This window comes from Centrocercus urophasianus, unplaced genomic scaffold, assembly GCF_019232065.1.
Source record: "Centrocercus urophasianus isolate 14NV4802_14NV808 unplaced genomic scaffold, USGS_Curo_1.0 seq_18, whole genome shotgun sequence".
Lineage (NCBI taxonomy): Eukaryota > Metazoa > Chordata > Aves > Galliformes > Phasianidae > Centrocercus > Centrocercus urophasianus.
The window spans coordinates 8,390,251-8,409,551 of record NW_024884733.1 but is presented as its reverse complement, the minus strand read 5'-3'; the positions used below and the strand labels follow the sequence as shown (position 1 = coordinate 8,409,551).

Sequence of the window (19,301 nt, the reverse complement as noted above, 5' to 3'; positions counted from 1 at the left end):
CCCTTAAATGCATTAATGACAGTAAAGAACTGCTATGCATCAACTTAAAACATACCCCGCTGTGATATGCAGTTATATTATGCCTTGCTACATTTCTCTGAAATTTACTGTTAGTGCCCACCCTTTCTTGTAAAAGACCTGCCATTCAATTGTATCAAACAGTACTTCGTAGTTGTATAATGCAGATAAATGGGAACTAAATTCATTTTTACTAGTGAGCTAGATTGTATCGATTTTAATGTATGCCTCTAGAGAAACAAAGTCAGTGCACTGATTGCCCAGCGTAAACGTGTATGGTTGTGCTTTTAGAAAAGCATAATACATACATAAGACTCAATCCCACTATGACGTGTAGTACATATCATTGTGTATTTCCTTTTGAGTAAAGAAGCTCAATGAAATTAAGAAGCTAACAGGATGAAGTTTCCACCTTTAATCCCCCCAAAATTTTACACCATTTCAGGGAAATGTTTTGACAGAAACACTTGAGCAAGTTCAACGAGCAAACACTTACAGGCGTCGTCTGCAAATAACATAAAACTACACAAGTTCATCACTACATTGGAAGCGTGCCAGCACTAAAATGAGCCTATGAAAAGGAAATTACTTACTTCTTCTGAATAGTGATCTGAAGGGAGAGGTGGATAGTCACACTGCTCTATCTTCTTGCACAGCGAGTACAAGTTCATTTTATCACCATAAAAGGGACTTTGCAGTGCAGCCATCTGTTTAAGGAAAATGTAGAGTTTTCTTTTGTGTTTTTAAGTGCACTTTTTGCCATAAAACCTGCAACACTAGCAAATCAAAAGCAAATTTTAATCAATTCCTGTCACAGAGCTAAAATCAGAAGTTCCTTAACTATCAACGTAACCAGTCCACATACTTCCTCTGTGCTGTGCCTATCACAATCCTAATATTACAGTGCTTTAATTGTATACTGTAGCGACTGTATCAATAACGTATGTGGAAAAATTGGGTAATTCCACCTACCGCTGTCAGATAGGAAAGGCTTTGCACCACAGAAGGGGGACTTTCTTCTTTTGGAAGAAAACTTATCAATTATTAGAAAAACATTATCTGATCTAAAGCAATACTGCCTGGTAAGAATGCTGGATAACAATAGCAGGTTTTGCAGCATCCCACAGCTAGACCTGGGTAAAGTGCTGCAGGGCTCTGGTATTGTTTTGTGGGGTGGTTTTTCTTAATTAAAAGAGCTAACAAAGGTTACAAAAATACCCTCATAATTCAATTTGTTATTCCACATCATTTCAAAAATTAATATTGCCACCCAAAACATCATTAGAGGTACAGAACGGACATCCATAGCTGTATTTTACAACTGTAATAGAAGAATGTAGGAATAGCTACTGGAGAACGCCTACACAAACAACCATCTTCTAAGCAGTATTAGTAAGCCTATGCTTGACTTCCAGACAACGTTAAAACTTGACATTTAAGGTGGAAACCAATGCTATGGCTAGCAGGATTACAAATCTTAAAATTCATTTAAAAACTCTCCATTCTGTTCAAAGCCTTCCAAGGCTTTGAACCGCAGCAGCACGAATGTTGCTTTGAGCACAGCGCTGCCCCAAAGTCAGTCACCCTTTTCTACATGTGCTAATAAGTTTGATTTTGGAAGGACAATGTGTACATTCCCCAGACAGGCAGAGTGTGTGTGAAACACGCTAGTCCATGCTGTGCTACTCAGTGAGCTTCAGCAGGGACAGGACAAGCTGAAAATGGCTCTCATCTGTCTTCTGGTCTTCCATATATCAGCTTAACTCTTTCATGTCTAAGCACCAATATCGCCGGGAAATACACGTGAAAAAAACGCCCGAATTCTCTAACCTTTGCCTGGTATCTAATAAAACATCTCACGAGTAGTTTAGTACTTCTTCATACAAACTTCAAGTAAGAATAAATCGTATTAAAGCTCCCCAAGCGAACACAATGCTAACAGTTCAATTCTATGCTCCGCCCAAACATTTTATAACCGTATTACCAAAACGCTGTTAATTTTGGGATTTACATGCTATTGTCTCTTACCTTAAAAAGAATGTTAAAAATGCAAGCTAAAGACCAAAAAAAGAAAGGAAAGAAAAGAAAAAAGAAAAGAAAAATCAACTGCAGGGTCTGTATGCATGCAGAAATTCTAAATAAATGCACAGATACTCATTTTTGTACTCTAGGTGTTCATTAAAAAGTACTTTTGTTTGAATGCTGCAGAGTGTTAAAAAAAATTCTGAATGTCCCCTAAGGAGTTAAAACAGGAATACTATATTTTCATGCATCTCCTGCTTTGACAGATGAAAAATGTCAACTGTCCTGTTTTTATTTTCAAGCTTTTGCACTATTCATCTGGTTCATTAGTGCATCTCGCTGCTGCCCCTGACAGCTGCTCGCCCTCTCCTCCCAGCAGCTGAATTTTTCAGGCTAATTTGATCCTCCACACTGAGACGATCGCTAGAATGATTGACTTGCTCCCTGACCTCCAGGGTCTGACTTTCCTGATTAGTATTCTGGGGGTGTCTGAGGGACGAAAGCCCACTGTCTGTCTTCAGGGCTGGTGGCAGCTCTCTCTCCTCTCTTTTTTTTTTCCTCCCTCTTTTTTTCTTTCTTTTTTTTTTTTTTGAACTGTAAGCCACCAACCTACAACCCTGTAAGGATGCAATTGCTACGCTGAACAATAAAAGGAAATGTGTAAAACCTACTTTTCCATGTAAAGGTCCATGTAGCAAAAGCACAGCATCTTGATTTTAATTAGTAAAGTCTACTTTGTTGCATATCAATTAAAACTCCAGTGGTAGTGTTTTTGAGGTTTCAAAACTACCAGGGGCTCTAAAATTCAGTCTAAAATATACTTTTTTGTGCTCCCACAGCTAGCACTGAATAACATACTGTTATGTGGGTTAGAAATAATGCTTTTTAAAAAAAAAAATTATATGTTCTAGCAAATTAGCCTAATCTCAAGTGAAAACTTAAATGAAGAGAGTTTATCAGCAATTAAGCATTTATTCAGGTGATAAACATGCCACAGCTTTTCTCCAATTAAGCTAGAGAAAATACAGAGCACATAGCAAAATGAACAGAATGTGTTAAAACGCAAGCAGTAGATAAAACATGCATTGCAAAAAGAAACTGGTAATATACATCCTATGTATTGGACCATGCGTGACTGAAGAACCTTAAGCAACTTCTTTTAAATAATAAAAAATTTAGCATATATTGAGATTAGTATACCTGAATTTCAAAATTACACCTCAGTGATAAACATCAAAAAAAATAAATAAAATATGGGGTATTGCAGAACTAAACAGGATAAACATATCCCCAAAAATTTTAAAAACATAATAAAGATCTGTAGTATGAGACACTGCCATATATTATAATTACACAACACGTATCAATAGGAATTCTAATTGTTCTATTCTTAAAGAAAAAAAAGTACCACGTCAACTTAAACGCCACCCTGATGAAACATCAAAAAATATGAACAGAAAGGCATTTGAAATGTTGAACTAGCAAATAAAATTAAGATATTTAGTTATTTTGAAATTATTCTCTAGATCAAAGAACAAATTCATTTTTACATAGGTTTTTAACATGGTCTATCCAGCATCAAATAAAAAACCTCGGAAAAATAAAAAGAAATTTCAGAAAACGAGTACTGATTTCTGTCCAGCAGTTCCACAAAATTTCATGGAATGTAGAAGAAAATAATAACCCTAAAACATGCTTATCATATGTAATTTATTCCCTGAGATTTTCACTTCCTTCTAGATTAGAACAAAAACAACGTTGAAACCACTGAGGGGAAAAACCTGTAGCAATACTTAAAAATCCTCATTCAATTCTGTGCTACCTTTAGTCTTCCTACTTGTGCAAGTGTATAAAGTGGAACATGAAAATGGCAGTTGCACAGTCAGTGCTGGGGAACCTGAACACAGAATTATGTACCTGATTTTAACTCACCAGTACTTGGGCAAGTGTGACACTTAACTCTCGCAGATCGTCCCAGAGATCTACAGGCAACAGCCACACACGGATCTGAAAACTCTTCAGGACTGCAGTATGGCTATTCGCCCTTCTGATCAACAAATGATACGCAAGTACTCTGAAGACGTAGTTGCCTTAGAAGCCTACCAGTTCTTCACACTTTCCTCTATTTGCATTTGCCCTATATATTGATTTCCCCAGAAGGTAACGAATATAACACCATTTATAATTATGGAAGCATCACCCACCAACCCCAACTGTGTTAGTGGAGGAATTACCCCATACTTCTGGTTTAGCTATATGGGAAGAAGTAGTTAGGAAAAAAACACTGATTTTTGCACAGCAAAAGTAACTCCAAAGTTAAGTCAAGTTAGCAGATATAACTATAGTAAGTAGCCCACGTGATTTTTCATTTCTTTACTTAGGTTTCAAATCATTAAAAAAAAAAATTACATGTTAGCTTTCAAAAGCATTAGTCGCATAGTTAAGTCAATCCCACTATTATTCAGAGCATTATTACTCAGACCATAAAATCCACACAGCCCACTGAAAGCATCTAAAAGAATTTTTACATCTGCTTGTCGTTATTCACTTCTTAACCCTTCAGTTATACCCAAAGAAATGGCTAAAAAAAATCTTTGTAGCAAGCCCAGCCAAAGGACAGTCTCTAATAATACACAAATCTACTATTTCATATGTAGAAGTTACCATAAGAATTTCATTATTAAGGCAGATATTTAAGAGCTGACAAACATCTTTTCTAGAATACTATATACTTTTCTCAGCAGCAAAAAAATAGATCTTATAACAGCATTCAGTATACTGGGGAAGGGTGCAGGGGGGAAAGTCTTATTACATCACTCTATTATCAATATTACCTCATACAGCAGGCAGCCCAGAGACCAGATGTCAGATTTGAAGTTGTAACCATTTTCATGTATTCTCTCCGGAGACATATAATAAGGTGTACCAACTGCAATAAAAACCACAAGTATTTTTGAATAAAAATTTGCTATACAACAGTAAATGGTTTTCCTGATTGAGAAAGTAGGGTTTTTTTTTTAAATTATCTTGCATAGTTTTCATTTTAGTACACGTGCAATTTCAGCTCATAATTACAACTCTTCAGTTGGTGGAAATATCCACAAATTAGACTGGAATTTCATCCAGTGGAGCTTTACTTTCACTACAGATATCTAATTCTCAGAAATGTTCAGTTGCAGAATACTTACAAGTTATACCTTTAAAGAAGCATGAAAAGTTTCCAGAGTGAGGATTTTCTCCCAGGAAGATGCATAGTACACACACCTCCCTGCCTCGCTCCCCTTGAACCCATTGGCGCTGGCTAGAAATGAGAGCAGCTAGAAATTCTCTTCCGTGGGCTTCGATATTTTTTTTTTTTCCTTTGGAGAATATATAAACCAGAAAAGGCTGCTTTTGAAACTACTAAGCACAGCTTAACTTGAATATCTGAAACCGAGCCCTGAAATCCAGACATCCAGCATCCCAAAGAGAAAGGCTGGAAAACCTGGGGGCCAGCAGAAGCCAAGGGGCTGAGGAGCAACTTGGCCACCTGCCACAGATGCATGCTCTGCAAGGCATTTCCATCTTCCCAGCCCGTGGCTGCCCTGGCATAATCCTGCCTCAGAGCTGCAGGCCGCAGGGGCACATGGGCTGCTCCTGAAAAGCAGCGTTTCCTTGCTCTGTCTCAGAGCACATCTCCATTAGATGCTCCAGGACAGCTCTCCCCCTGCTTTTTATTAGCACCTACCCAGCTGTGCCACAAGCTACCTGAAAAACAGAAATGGTGACAAATGTTTCAATTCTCAAAAAAAAAAAACACCTCAAAATATGAGCTTTGGTTTCTTATGTAACAGATCAGTACAAAAATAATTTTTAAGAAGTTGTGACAAATTACCTGGGTGGCAGCTTTCATGCACGGTCTCTAAACATTCTCCCTACATCCATCTCCAAAAAACAAACTACTCTCCAAAAGCAAAAAGAATACAGCTACAAAGGTTTTAATCTTCTGTGGAATATTTCCATAGGCACCAAATCTTGATGTTGAAATCCAAGTGAACTCGGTACAAATTGACCTTATTTCCCAATTTACCACCTGGCAACACAGCCAGCAATTAACATCAACACTCTTACTGCAACCTACAGAAACAAATGCTATAACCTTGCACTGTTCTATTTAACACACATCAGGAGGATTCCAATCTTTACAAGTTTCTGAATTAGCCTCATCTAGTCAGAATTTAACTCAAGGTGAATGACATGTAATGAATCTGTAATAGTTCGAAATCCGAATGATCTGACTAGAGCTTTAATCAGACTAATAACTATATTCTAATCATTTCCAAAAGATCACGGTTTTGACAACACATCCTACTGTTTATAAAGGCTGACATCTCAAAGCATACTACACTTTCTCAGGGCAAACAGAGCAGGAAAACTAAAAAGTAAACAAACAACTTCCCCAGCTCAGCCTGGGAAATGCAAAGCCATCTTCCCACAGCCCTGCCCACTGCTGCTGGAAAGCTGCAACTTCAACTGACACCCCTCATAGCGCACTGGTGAAAGAGTCACTGAGAACTGACCTTGCAGCACAAAGGCAGGGACAGAGCTCATGCACTGCACCCTAGTGCTGACTTGGCTCCATAAACCTTCACAAGTAGAGGATGCAAGTCCCAGGAGAGCAGGTGTATCGCAGCCTCAAGTTCTGTGTTGGCGAGGCCGTGCTGCACAGCTGCTGGCTGAGACCAAGGGACATCAAGAGCTTAAAACAAGGAAGAGTGGGGAATGGCAACTCAAACTGATGGAGTGCTGCAAAACCATCCACTCTCGGGGGATTCTGGCATTTATCTACAGGCAAACAGCCTAGAGAGATGGCACTCTCCCACTGAAAGAACAGCCATTGGGATGGATGGTTTTCAACACTAATATAGCTTCAGAGCTTCTAAAAGCAAAACAAAGCACTCAGCTATTCCAACGTATCAGCATTGGGAGTTTAAGAGATGTTTAATGACAGCTACCTTTAAACTGGAAACTAATTAAATCACATTTGGCTTGATACAGCTTTCACAGCTTTGCAGTCTGTACTGTACTCCTCCCTGGAAACCTTGCTTTTCCTCCTCCAGGGACTTGTAAGCCTGGGAACCTTTGAAAATTTTTTGCTGCATTCTGCACCTATTAATTAATGCACAATTTAGTGCATTCAGACGCTTTCCTGGCAGAATTCCTCTAATAAAGAACAAATGTAACAGTAATCTGGCTCCTAACTGGTTACAGAAGTAGTGCCTTCCTTGCGCTGAGCCATCAGCCAGGAACTGGCAGTGAGTAATGTGCCAGAAAGAGGCTTCACACGATCCACAGGGGGCAGCTGAAAACACGAAGGTTTGAAGGTTCAGAGCTTACCAAAAGCAAAGGTAATTTTAACCAGTAGCTCTGGGAAGCCTGCTGATACATTAGGGGTCTGATCTGACTGTGAAAGATTGATGATAGTGAAAAGGCTGAACAAATGCTATCATTTTACAGCGTTTAGCCTAGTGTAACACCTTAACTGCAACACAACCTGAAGCCCCCAATGACCAACAAGTGAAAGGAATAGAAATCACAGTTACGTAGCCACTGAAACCACAAAAACAACCTGAAGATCTAGACATCATTACTACTTGTAAACTGTTTTGAAGAGAACACGGCACAAAAGATTCATTACTCTGACAGTCAGGAATTACTGAAGGCATTACAATGCCTCAGAACAGCAAGCAATCTGAGTACGAAGTGCAAGCGACCGCTTCATTTCATTACATGCTATTTTTCCTTCCTCAATCATTGTTGTGGGTTGTTCTTTTTCCTGTTAAGTAAAATACAGTATTACTATACAGTAAAGATGTAATTTTCTTCAGTGATCTGAAGAAACAAGTGGGATCACAGGCAGAAAAAGAAGAGGTAACACATTAAGGTGCCGATGCTTCTAAAAAAGAAACCTGCAAACTTTAATACTGTGTTTACTGCATTTCTGCATCTCGAATAAACTACAGGTTTTAAATGTCATCTTGAAAATGACCAGATGAACTGCTTCCTCAGACCCTGCTGCTCCCTGCCTTTAAAGATGCTGCTGATCTCAAGAAATGTTTCTTGATGTAAGCCTACTGTTATCGAGATGGGGGATGTAACAGAAACAGCGGTTATGAGGGACAAGGAAGCTGGAGCAATCAGAGGCAAATAAACATTTATGAACAAGGGAGTTATGACAAACAGCCTATCACCTGCATGAATGCTTGATTCTAACATCTCAGTTAAAGGAGACTGTGTTCACTTGAAAAATAAATGCGTTGAGGAGGTGAAGCAAATACAGCAACTGGCTCCAAATACTATCAAACTTTTTTTTAACTGGGAGAAAAATCTGTCCAGCACATGCTAATATTATTTATACAATGCAATGTAACAGCTGATTCAGAAGATGTTCACTAGATAAGCTCCATTGTCCTTAATAATGAAATTTTGCTCATTGGAGAACATATCTGAGTTCAGGAAGGGGGCTGAAAACCACAAGAGTTACTGCAGTGATTTGACAGAACTGCAAAACAAGACTTCAGTTGAATGGACGGAAAAAAACTAATTTCAGTAATCAAAACATAAATAAAACATAATAAACAAAACTTCATGTCCTGGAAGTCACAGGCATTTTATAATACATTCTTTTTCTTTCTTCTTTAAAAATAGATAAAGTAGGCTTTTAAATCACAGAATTACAAGGTTGGAAATGACCTGCAAGATCATCTAGTCCAACCACCCTCCCATTCCTATTAGTACCACAAGCTACTAAACCAGATCTCAGAGCTCCTCATCCAGGCACCTCTTGAACACTACCAGGGATGGCGACTCCACCACCTCCTTGGGCAGGCAAAGTGCACTTAAAGCTCTTTTTCAACCACAGATATGAGGTCTAAAGTAGCACACTCATCCAAAGCAGTTTTGCAACCTAGCCTATATTATGCAAATAATCCAACTATAGAAATCATTACTGGATTATTTTATAGTGCAGAACTACAACATCACAACAACTCATCTTCAGCTTTCAGATTACAGTAGGAGACCTCAGGTTTTTGTACATAAAATAGGGGCTGTTTTAATACAGCTTCTTAATGTGATGCTTCAGCTGGAGATGTCCCCTGCTAGTGCTCCTGCACAAAGATGGTGCAAGTTGTCAGAACAGTGTGGCTTAGAATATGAAAGTGAGCTTCACAGCTAAATGGTGCTGCATGCCACCACCTCAGTAGGCTTTGACCACTCTGCTGAGTTAGAGGTCCACACCTAAGAACAGTTCCTAATATTTTTACAAGGCGGTTGGTCTGTTGTTGCTTTTTATTCCCAATATCTTGCATGAGTTTACAATTAAATTTCTCATACCACGTAAGGGCTGATCCTAAAGTAATGCCTCCTCTTTTATTCCATTGGCTCATGTTGGTGGCATGGCAACAGAGGTCAGATCTTCTCACCAATGTTCCATTACATGCTGTTGCAGTATGTAAAATGGTGCCCGACATGGAAGCAAAGGTGTGCCGCTGAATTCTACACAGGGAACCCATCAGCATTCACTGACATTTACTGAACATGTCTGGAGACCAAGCAGGATGTGACAGCAGTGAGGCAAGGGGTGGTGAGTTTCAACAGCGGGACAGCCATAAATATGAACTACTTTCAGAACAACCTACATAGTTCTATGCTATTGACACAGGTACTATAGAAATGACAAGTTGCCAAGCCACTGATCGTCATTTTCAGCGACGTTAAGAGGATTACACATCTGTCTCTCTGCCCTGCAAGAAGGTATTCACATCATGGCAGTAGTGACAGCATACTGTGCAGTCATCTAACACTATCACACCAGAGAACTGATTCTTTTTTTTTTCCCTATAAAGTGAACCACTGAAATATGGACTATTTTTAGATCCACGGAATGCTTAACAAAATTAAAAGCTACATTTTCCAAGTAATTCCATAAACTGCCCTGAGGATTGCCGTTTCAAAGGGCATAAGGCCCGGCATTCAGCCACAAAAGAAACCCACAACAAAAACCCACAATCATGGAGAAAGGTATAAGGACACGACTTACTGTACATTTCTTTCTTACTTGGATTCTCTTCCTGACACTACTTTCCATGTAACGATTTCTGAAGCTAAGGAACTTGTCAAGCTCATAACAAATCAACAATACTAAACGTCTTCATTTCCTCAGCATTTTCATAGGAAAGATTTTTATTATTTTTATTATTAATAAGGTACGCACAAGCCATAACAGACTGCTTTGGTAGGCTGTACAGAAAGAGTTAAGAACACTGACAAACACTGTCCAGTTCAGGTTTTATTTTTTCCTCATCTGAATCAAATAGATTATCAGCAAGTATTTTAATTAACCAGTATTATTCATAATTAGCAGTGAGAAGCTGAAGCTAATGAAAATTTTAGTACATTTCTTTATTTTTGAAAGCCCGAATCTAGTTTGCTACTGAAATTTTTATAAAGCCAGTAAACAAGTATGAAGTGCTACACATGTTTGTAATTCACTATTTTCTGTGCACCAAAGGTTTATGGAACTGTAAAAAGATGCAGCTTCGGAAGACATTTCAGGAAAACCAGCATCAGAAACTGCATGAGAAAATAATTTGAAAGAACAGTCTCTCTAAGTGACATTATAAATCATTGCGACTGTATCCATTGTAACCTAAGTCACAGCTCAACAAAACCTTTCTTCTAGGCTGAATTCTTATACTGGCTCATAATTAGGGGGAAAATGGGAAAAGAGATGAGGAAAAGGTAAATATAATAGTTCCTCTACCAAGAGGCAGAACACAACATTAGGAAACAATGGCTTTTGTTGTTGTTTGCTTGTTTCTCCCAGCTCCCTCCCTATATGAATGGATCCTGTATTCATAAGAGATGAATTTTAAGATATTTGGGTGGTTTCAGATTGTTTTTTTTTTTTTTTTTTTTTTTAAAAAACCTCTCTTCTTTGCAACCGCTCCCCTGCAACAGGCCAAAATAAGCCATGGTTGAAGCAGATGGCTCCTCCTGAACTTCCTGACTTCTACCTCAGAACAGGTCTACACTCCTAACCTCACGCTGAATTCTACCTCAATTAGGATTTTCAGGTGCCTGCAAAATGCACTACAAGAGCAGCTCCCTCTTCATGCTGCTCTTAATGCCCTTGTTTCATTAACAGGCAGTAGAAGGAGCCCAACTATGACAAATAAGAACTGCAGCCAGTGACAGCCACCAACCTGTCATAGTAGCACAAACAGCAGCAGCACTTTCTCCATCATGCATTGTGCCACAGATTCACCTAAGATCTTTAGTGTTGGATCTGAACTTTTATGTGAAACCCAAACACATTTCCTGCCTAGGCTCGAGACTTCTTCTCTGCCTCTTTACCTCTTCTCCAGTTAATGCAAGATGGCACATTTGTTAAAGCTTCACTTCAGACCTATTCAGACCTTGTTTGAACTACAACAATATCGGAACAGACCATGCAGAGAAAAACTGGAAGGCATAAAGGCATGCCCAAAGACCTCCTGGAAGATGGGCAAGTAGGAAAAACCTTTTTTTAAAAATTCCTTTCTAAAACAACTATGGTTGTTAGCATAAGCATCACCTGCATCTCAGATGTGGTACAAACATGGTGAACATCAATCCTCTTTTTTCCGTATTGTATTGGTAACTTGGACTAGTTGAATATTGCTCAATTAAAAGATAAAAATAAATATGGTACATTTTAACTAAAGAAATAGTATTTCATAGTCTAATTAGAATGATCAGCATCTGAACAAACAATTTTTTGTGGGGCCTCTGATGGACTTAAAACGGAGACTGCAATTATTAACTAAAGTTTAAGAAAGCCAAGAACAGATATCTGCCTCATCATGCACTTTCGTGAAACAAAAATAACCAAAAGCCTCATCACTGAATAATCACCTCCATTTGTTAAAAAAAAATCTCATTGAGCTGCATCTGATTTGATTTTACCTATCTGTATTCCACTGCTGATAAGGTCTTCTGTCTGCCTCCATGTCTTTTAAAATGATCAGGAAACAATTATAGACATTACCACCCATAGCGCTGCTCTTCCTGCGTCTGGAAGTTCATTTCACACCCTCTGCAGTCAGTGTCCAAGGTTGAATTCAGCAATCATTAAGCAAGCAGTGCAGGGACAAAAAGCTAAAGATGCTACAAAACTACATAAGCAGACTGTAAACATTAAACCTAAAAAGATGCTGCTACTCCAGAAGAGAACAGGATCTTAAATTAAGGAAACCTCTTCGATTCCATCACTTGTTCATTCACTGTATTTAAAGCATCTGTCAAAGATTTCTTTCTCGGAAGCCACTCCAGACCCCAAATGCTCTCATACGTTATTTGAAAGATACAACAACTTCAATTAAATTTTTGCTTGGAAAATATACTGGAGTGTTTGTTTGAGGGTTTTTGCGTGTGTGTGTGTATGTGTGTGTGTGTGTGTGTATGTGTGTGTGTGTGTGTGTGTGTGTATGTGTGTGTGTATGTGTATGTGTATGTGTAAGCTTACCTAAAGAATGAGCAGCTGTGGTTTTCGAACTGAAAAATCGGCCAAGTCCAAGATCTCCAAGCTTTACTACTCCTGTAGCTGTAATGAACACATTAGCTGGCTTTATATCTGAAATAAATAAATTCAAATAGAACTTTAACACTATGAAGTAGCAGAAAAAGCTATCGCTCTATTGATAATAAGCTGAATGACATCTTTCAGTATAGACAACACTATTTGACAGCGCTGCTCAGAAAAATTGAATCTCTTATTCCCAGTTTCACAATAATCATTTTAGTTGTCCAAACAGCACGCAAGCAAAACATTTAAGAAAATAAAAAATATTAAAATCCAAAACTAAAAAACAATAACACAACTCACCCGATAAACACAGAAACATACATGAGTAAGTTGTGTTAACTTTATTCAATGAACTCCATTAGAACCATAAAAACTCTCATTTTGATCAAAATCACAGAAGAAAATGTTTCCATGAACATTTTTTTTGTCACTTTCGCCAGATTATCTGCAGCAGCAAGATGTTATTTAACCGAACAAAGGAACTCACTGATACTCTTTAACAGCCAACATTAACAATAAATTAAAAAAAATAAAAAGATATACTCTGGAGAATGTTTATTTGAATTCTTCAGTGGAATTGGGCTAATCAAGTAGAAACAAAGAAAAATAATGATGTATTCCCCAGACAGTTTGGTTTTTTTGTTTTTTACAAGCAATATTCTCTTTAAGTTTTCATCTAATCCTCTAGAGACAAGAGCAAAGATTTTTATTTTTTTTTTAACTAAACTACCACCCTGCCAGCCTTCTAAATAAGCCCCATGCTTGTTTGGCAAGTGTCCTTAGCTCTTACCAAGCTCATAGGCACAACACACTGCAGCTCACAACTTAAAATCATGGAAGAGTGAGGATATTGCAGTTTGCATAAGATACAGGTGTAGTTAAAGTGACTGTTAATAACCCTTCAAATGCCAGCACTCCAAGTTTCTAAAGCGGTAAAGTTCTCAGATTTAGAAAGGAAGACAAGAAATTTTGTTAAACTCCCTGACTTAATTTTCAGGACTCTAAGCCATGCTGGGCAAAACAGGTCAATAAAGACATCAGCTCGAGTTTAAAACATTTCTGGTTTTGATGTATAATTATCTATAGATTTGCAAGAAAATCTAGAGGTAGTATTTCAGTTTAAAGAAACTCTTATTTTGAGCTGAAATAAACTCAAGTGAACTATTTTAGTCATAAAAGCATTAGAGAAAGATAGCTGTAACTTACAGAAAGAATCTACAGCTTTACATCCCCCCTCTAAAATTTGCACTTGCAGATACCCATAGAAATGCACAGGGAAGAACAGAAGAACCACAAGGGAAAGCCATCTGGTGAAGGAGGTCCTGTGCATCTAAGTTCATCTTGCTAAAAGGTACAGCAACTCTGGCTGCAAGTGACGCAGCTCAGCAGTGATAGAAGGACAGGGCTTTTAGGCAGCTATCTGCATCCCAGGAGAAGGAAGACATCAAGTAAGGACATATAATTTCACCTCAAGTCCATACACAGCTTGTATGTCACAAACAGAAGGACTTCCAAGGCAAATTAAAAAAAAAAAAAAAAAAAAAAAAAAGTACATCTGAGAACCCACTATACTACAATTTGTTTTCTTTGACTTGGACTTAGAAAGCAAAATGAAGACAACATACGGAGGAGACAGACAGCCATCCAGAGGCTTACAATGGGTAAAAGTGATTAAGAACCTGACAGGGATAACTGACAACTAGGAGCTGCTGGGACACACTACTTGACACAGAGACCACAAAGATCAGAGAGGAGCAGAGAAGAGGGGGAAAATGCTATTTGAGAATGCAGGTAAGTATACTTAGGAGAGAACTGGCAAACAGAGGACAGACAACATGAGCCAGCAAAATGAACTGAGCAAGAGAAGAGGCAGCAGCAGCAAGGTTTCCATTAGTTACAGAACTAGCACCGATTTTGAACGCTGAGTATCACAAGCTGCTGCTGCAAACAAATGCCCACCACAGCCAAGGAAACGCATGACTTCTGCCACACTTGGCTGTTCCTTACAAAACATTACAAAAACATACATTGTGTCAGCTGCTGCGGATGATTCCACTGTGATTTTATTCAGTGTAACTTGCATAGAACCAGCTTAATTCCCCACACTGTAAAAGGCTTAGTTAAGACAAATCTTTGATCCTGTATTACCTCTATGCATAACACGACGAGAATGCATATGTTCCAACGCACTGCAAAGCTGGACAAAGTACTTCCAAACAGTTCTTTCAGGAATCAACCTCTTCTGTTTCTTAAAATGCTTAAAGAAAAAAAGATAGCGAATATCAGAATTTCAGATTGCATAAAGCAGCTGAACAAACAAAAGTATAAAATCCTTTATCTAAAAATCAAGTACAAAAGCAATTTAAAAGGTTTACTGAAAGATTTTTCCCTCAGTATTAAAGCATCTTTCATCGGTCTACACATTTAGAATCAGTAAACACATATAACCATAACTGCCATCAGCAGAATGGAACTGCTGCTCCCCCAGCCCTCCACATTAAGGACCAGTTAATAACAGGATTTGTGTGGCATGCAACAATTCTCAACGCAGAATGAAATGCGACCAGAACAGCCCAGCACTGAGTAAGTGACCACAGAACAAAGGTCTGATATAAAGGGAGGTGCACAGAACCTCCTGAATGAAATACTTCCTCACACCAACTTCCATGTCTCTGTCTTCCAAACGGCAGAAAAATAACGGTGGCACACAATCACAGAAAGATCACATTAGAGCAAATGAGGTTATCTAGTGCCGAAATAGAAAGGAGTACCAATCATTTCTGAAAATTCCACTGCAATCCAACTCTTGTTCAAATATTTCCCATCCCTTATGGGCCACCATCGCCAGTAATTGGTAACAGTTCAACAGCCCACTAGAACTTACAGGAAGTGCAATTATGCTCTGCCACACACATCTTCAGATATAATGCTCAGCAACTGAAGTAATACAGACCTCCAAAAACGCCTACTGAAAACCTGCAATTCAGACAGCACTACCTCATGTAAGTTTGGTCATTGTAATTTCTGCAGCTAAAGGTGAGAAGATTGGTAAACTGTTGCTCGCTTTGTCATTTTTTCAACAGAATCCTTATTCTAACAGATTGTATGCAGACAAAGAAAATATACAAACAGCATTAGTTAACTTACACGGAAATAAAAACACTCACATGTACTTTAATAGCTTGTATACACACATGTCACAATCACACACACCCTAAGTTGATACGACAAACATTTATTACCCTGGGAAAATAAAAATATTTTCATATACAATGTTAAAGTGTGCCACTGAGAAGTTGACAGCCGCATCTGCACATTACGGAGACGGGCACGAGTACAAGAAAAGCGTTTCTAAAGTAGCTGTTGTAAAATGCATCAGTCGTACAAAGGATCACAACATTTCACCAAAGTGGTGCTAGTTACAGGGATTATTTCAAAATGCATTTTCATTTAAATGAGGCAAAGAATATAAATCACTTGTTTAAATATAATTTTCTCAGTCTTGGACTGAATCCAAACAAACCCTGTGTATCTGTTCTCCCCATTGCAGGATTTGCATATCAGAAGATTGTTTGATGTCAACAGGAAGATGGAGACCAGGTTTCTTTTCATTTACAAACACGTACACAATACATGTAAGTGTATGCACATGAAAGCAAAGTTCCTTGATTTAAAATGCATTCTGAAATTACCATAATTATTATAACTAGTTATTTCATTTTAACATTCCCATTTTATTTATTTATTTTAACTGAAACCTAAGTAAAAGCAGTGATGAAACACCACTCACAACATGACTGAAACAAAAAGATCTTCCATTATGGATTTCTCTATCTATGTACTTAAAAAAAAAGAAAAAGAAATACACTGATGGCTTTCAGGACAAGCAGCTGTACTCAGCCACCAACTGTAATGCTGTAGCTGACTGTACACCAAATCACCTGCTTCCATTCCCACAGTGCTGATGTGCAGTAAGTTGTTAAGATGCAGTCTCATCCTACAAAAGAGCTTAAAATCCTGTACAATTGTAATATCTTCTCTTTCTGAAAGCACCAATAATAATTTGTTAGCCCTGTAGATTGAGTCTTTACCGATATAAGATACCAGCACTGTTGAACAAGAAGAAAAAGGCATTTTCACTTGCATATATTGAAAAATAAAATCGTGCCTTTAAGATAAGCTGACTGAACACTGGTGAAAAGACTCCACTACGAAGAACATACATTTTACAAAACTAGCAACTGAAACACATTGTATAGCTCCAGGAAACAGAGCTGGGAAAAAGGATCTCACTGTTGCTTGGAAGTTCACCTTCTAACAAGGAACATAAATCAATGAAATATGTGGTCAAATTTAAATGTATTTACACCAAACAGCATAATGAAATTTATTGCGTGTGCTATCTGTAATCTAAGTAAGATCCTTTGCTCTCCTTTATTTAGTAAACAGTATGAAATGATAAACAGTTCTAACAGTTCTGTGCTCGGCCATTCTGTATAGGGAAGTCAAAAATACAGAAGACACATCAGCAAAAGATCAACATCCTTCACTGCAGCTGAGCACAGCAGCACCACAGGCAGTTTACTATTGAAACTAGCTTACTGCCCAGTGCTGTCATTTCCTAAGTCTAAGGTCCAAATATGCAAATAAGCCTCAACTTTTCCCTTCTCAGCACACACACTGCTGTTACCCGCCCAAATTTCACCTCAGTAGAAAACACCCTGCCTGACACAAAGCCTTCAAGAAGCGCTCTTACCAGCAACAGTCTACAGGCTGTTCTGTGTTGTACCTAAGGTTCAGAGGGCAGCCCTGCTGCCTCTCCAACCACACCTTACAGGGTGTAGCACAAATTAAGTAAAAAAACACAACCTAAAACCTTTGAGGTGAAAGAACTTTCTCAATATAGCAGAGACAGCAAAAAAGAGAACCACTGGTGCACGTGCACCAAAACCCTGGGCTCTGCTGCAAGCATCTGTTTTACCTGGTCAATAGAGAGCAAAGGCACACTCAGGCAGCAGACTGCCCCCCCAGTAAGAATTTCTCATCTCAAAAGCTATAGCCCACATCTATACATTTGAGAACAGAATCACACGGAACTACTTACAAGGTTTCTCAGAACGTTTGTAGAGATAAACCCACAATTCAGTCATTTCATAAAACAGGATTATTTTTTTCTGGTCATAGATTTATTACTCAAATACCTTAAAAGAGCTTTAACGTAGGCATTTACATCTGGAGATTCTTCAGTCACATTCCCATGCCACTCCACCCCACTTTCTCCCTTTTTTATTTCTTTATTTAAAAAAAAAAAAAAAAAAAAAAAAGTCTTACTGAGCAGTTTCATCATGGGAAAAATGGAACTCTCTAGGTTTTCCCTAACAAACTGCTAAAAGCAAAAAAAGGAATACTCCCAAATGTTTCCAGCTAAATATAGCTACCTTGCACATAAACAGCATATGCCATTCAGTTTCTTGGAGACAAAGAAAAAAATCAAGCAAAGCATAGAAGGGGAATAAAAGTTTAGAGTCAGTACAAAAGCATGGAAGTATATTATACTGAGTTTCTAAAGACGATCCTATAAAGGTCATATTCCAAAAGCTAAAGTAACAGCAACTAGCAAACGGTCTTATCTAGGCTCAGTGAGAGCAGTTCAGAGAATAAACACTTACGAAAGTGTGCTCAACTGCGCTTCGTTTTTGTAAGAAAATTAAGAATTTCCTGCAGATGAACAAAGACAAGTGAGAACAGATGACTTCAACATAAGTGCAGATTTCAGGTATGCTTCGATATCAGTAGCCATACTTCAGAAGAAGTATTCAGTTCTGATGTTAGTGTGTCAAAGAATTTTAAAGGCGCGATTTAGGTTGCTTCAGACCTCACTAAACAGGAGGGTTTAAGAACCCAATTAGACTGAATTAGAAAGCAAGAGGCTTGTGAACATGTCTTGTAAAAAGACAATAAACTGATCGTGTGAACAGTTTTCGTCAAGTCAATGTTAAAAAGTGTTCTGCCCCTAAATTATGTGAAACTAGTCTCCAAGACCATTCACTGCTCTTCTGCTGGGCATGCTCTAGGCAACTTCTGCTCGCGATTCCTCAAGATTCTCTTAAAGTGCAGAATCATCTAGGTTGGAAAAGACCTTCAAGATCATCACATCCAGCCACCAACCTGACTCCACAAGTGCCATCACTAAACCATGTGCTTTAGTGTCACATCGACAGATCTCTTAAATACCTCCAGGAACGGCAACTCCACTGCTTTATTGGTGCTAACGCTTGAACATCCTCTCCATGAAGAATTTCTTTCTCACACCCAATCGAAGCCTCCCCTGTTGCAACTTGCGACTATTTTCTCGTACCCTGTCATTTGTCATTTGAGAAAAGGGACTAACACTCTTCTTGCTGCAACCTGCTGCCACGTAGCTGTAGGCAATGATTAGGCCTCCCCTAGCCCCAGTTCTCTCAGCAGCTCCTAATCTTTGTTTTCTAGTCCCTTTGCCAGTTTCTGGACACATTTGTGCACTAGCACTCCGAGGCACTGAGTAATATGATTTAGTGGGCATGGTGGTGATAGGCTGATGGTTTAATTACATGATCTCAGTGGTCTTTTCCAATCTTAATTAGCCTATATTTTAGCATCTCAATATCCTTCTTGT

General features: G+C 38.5%; 1 protein-coding gene across 2 annotated transcripts in view; it reads right to left on the bottom strand.

The window, feature by feature from the left end:
• The window catches only part of NEK7 (NIMA related kinase 7), a 61,981-nt gene that overhangs the window by 7,932 nt on the left and 34,748 nt on the right, over positions 1-19,301 (bottom strand). For both annotated transcript variants that reach the window (XM_042819533.1, XM_042819535.1), the window contains exons 6-9: positions 14,795-14,903; positions 12,587-12,694; positions 4,875-4,969; positions 612-725 (exon numbers count right to left, since the gene is read on the bottom strand). In XM_042819533.1, coding sequence (XP_042675467.1) covers positions 612-725; positions 4,875-4,969; positions 12,587-12,694; positions 14,795-14,903 — 426 coding nt within the window. The remainder of the gene's footprint in view (positions 1-611; positions 726-4,874; positions 4,970-12,586; positions 12,695-14,794; positions 14,904-19,301) is intronic.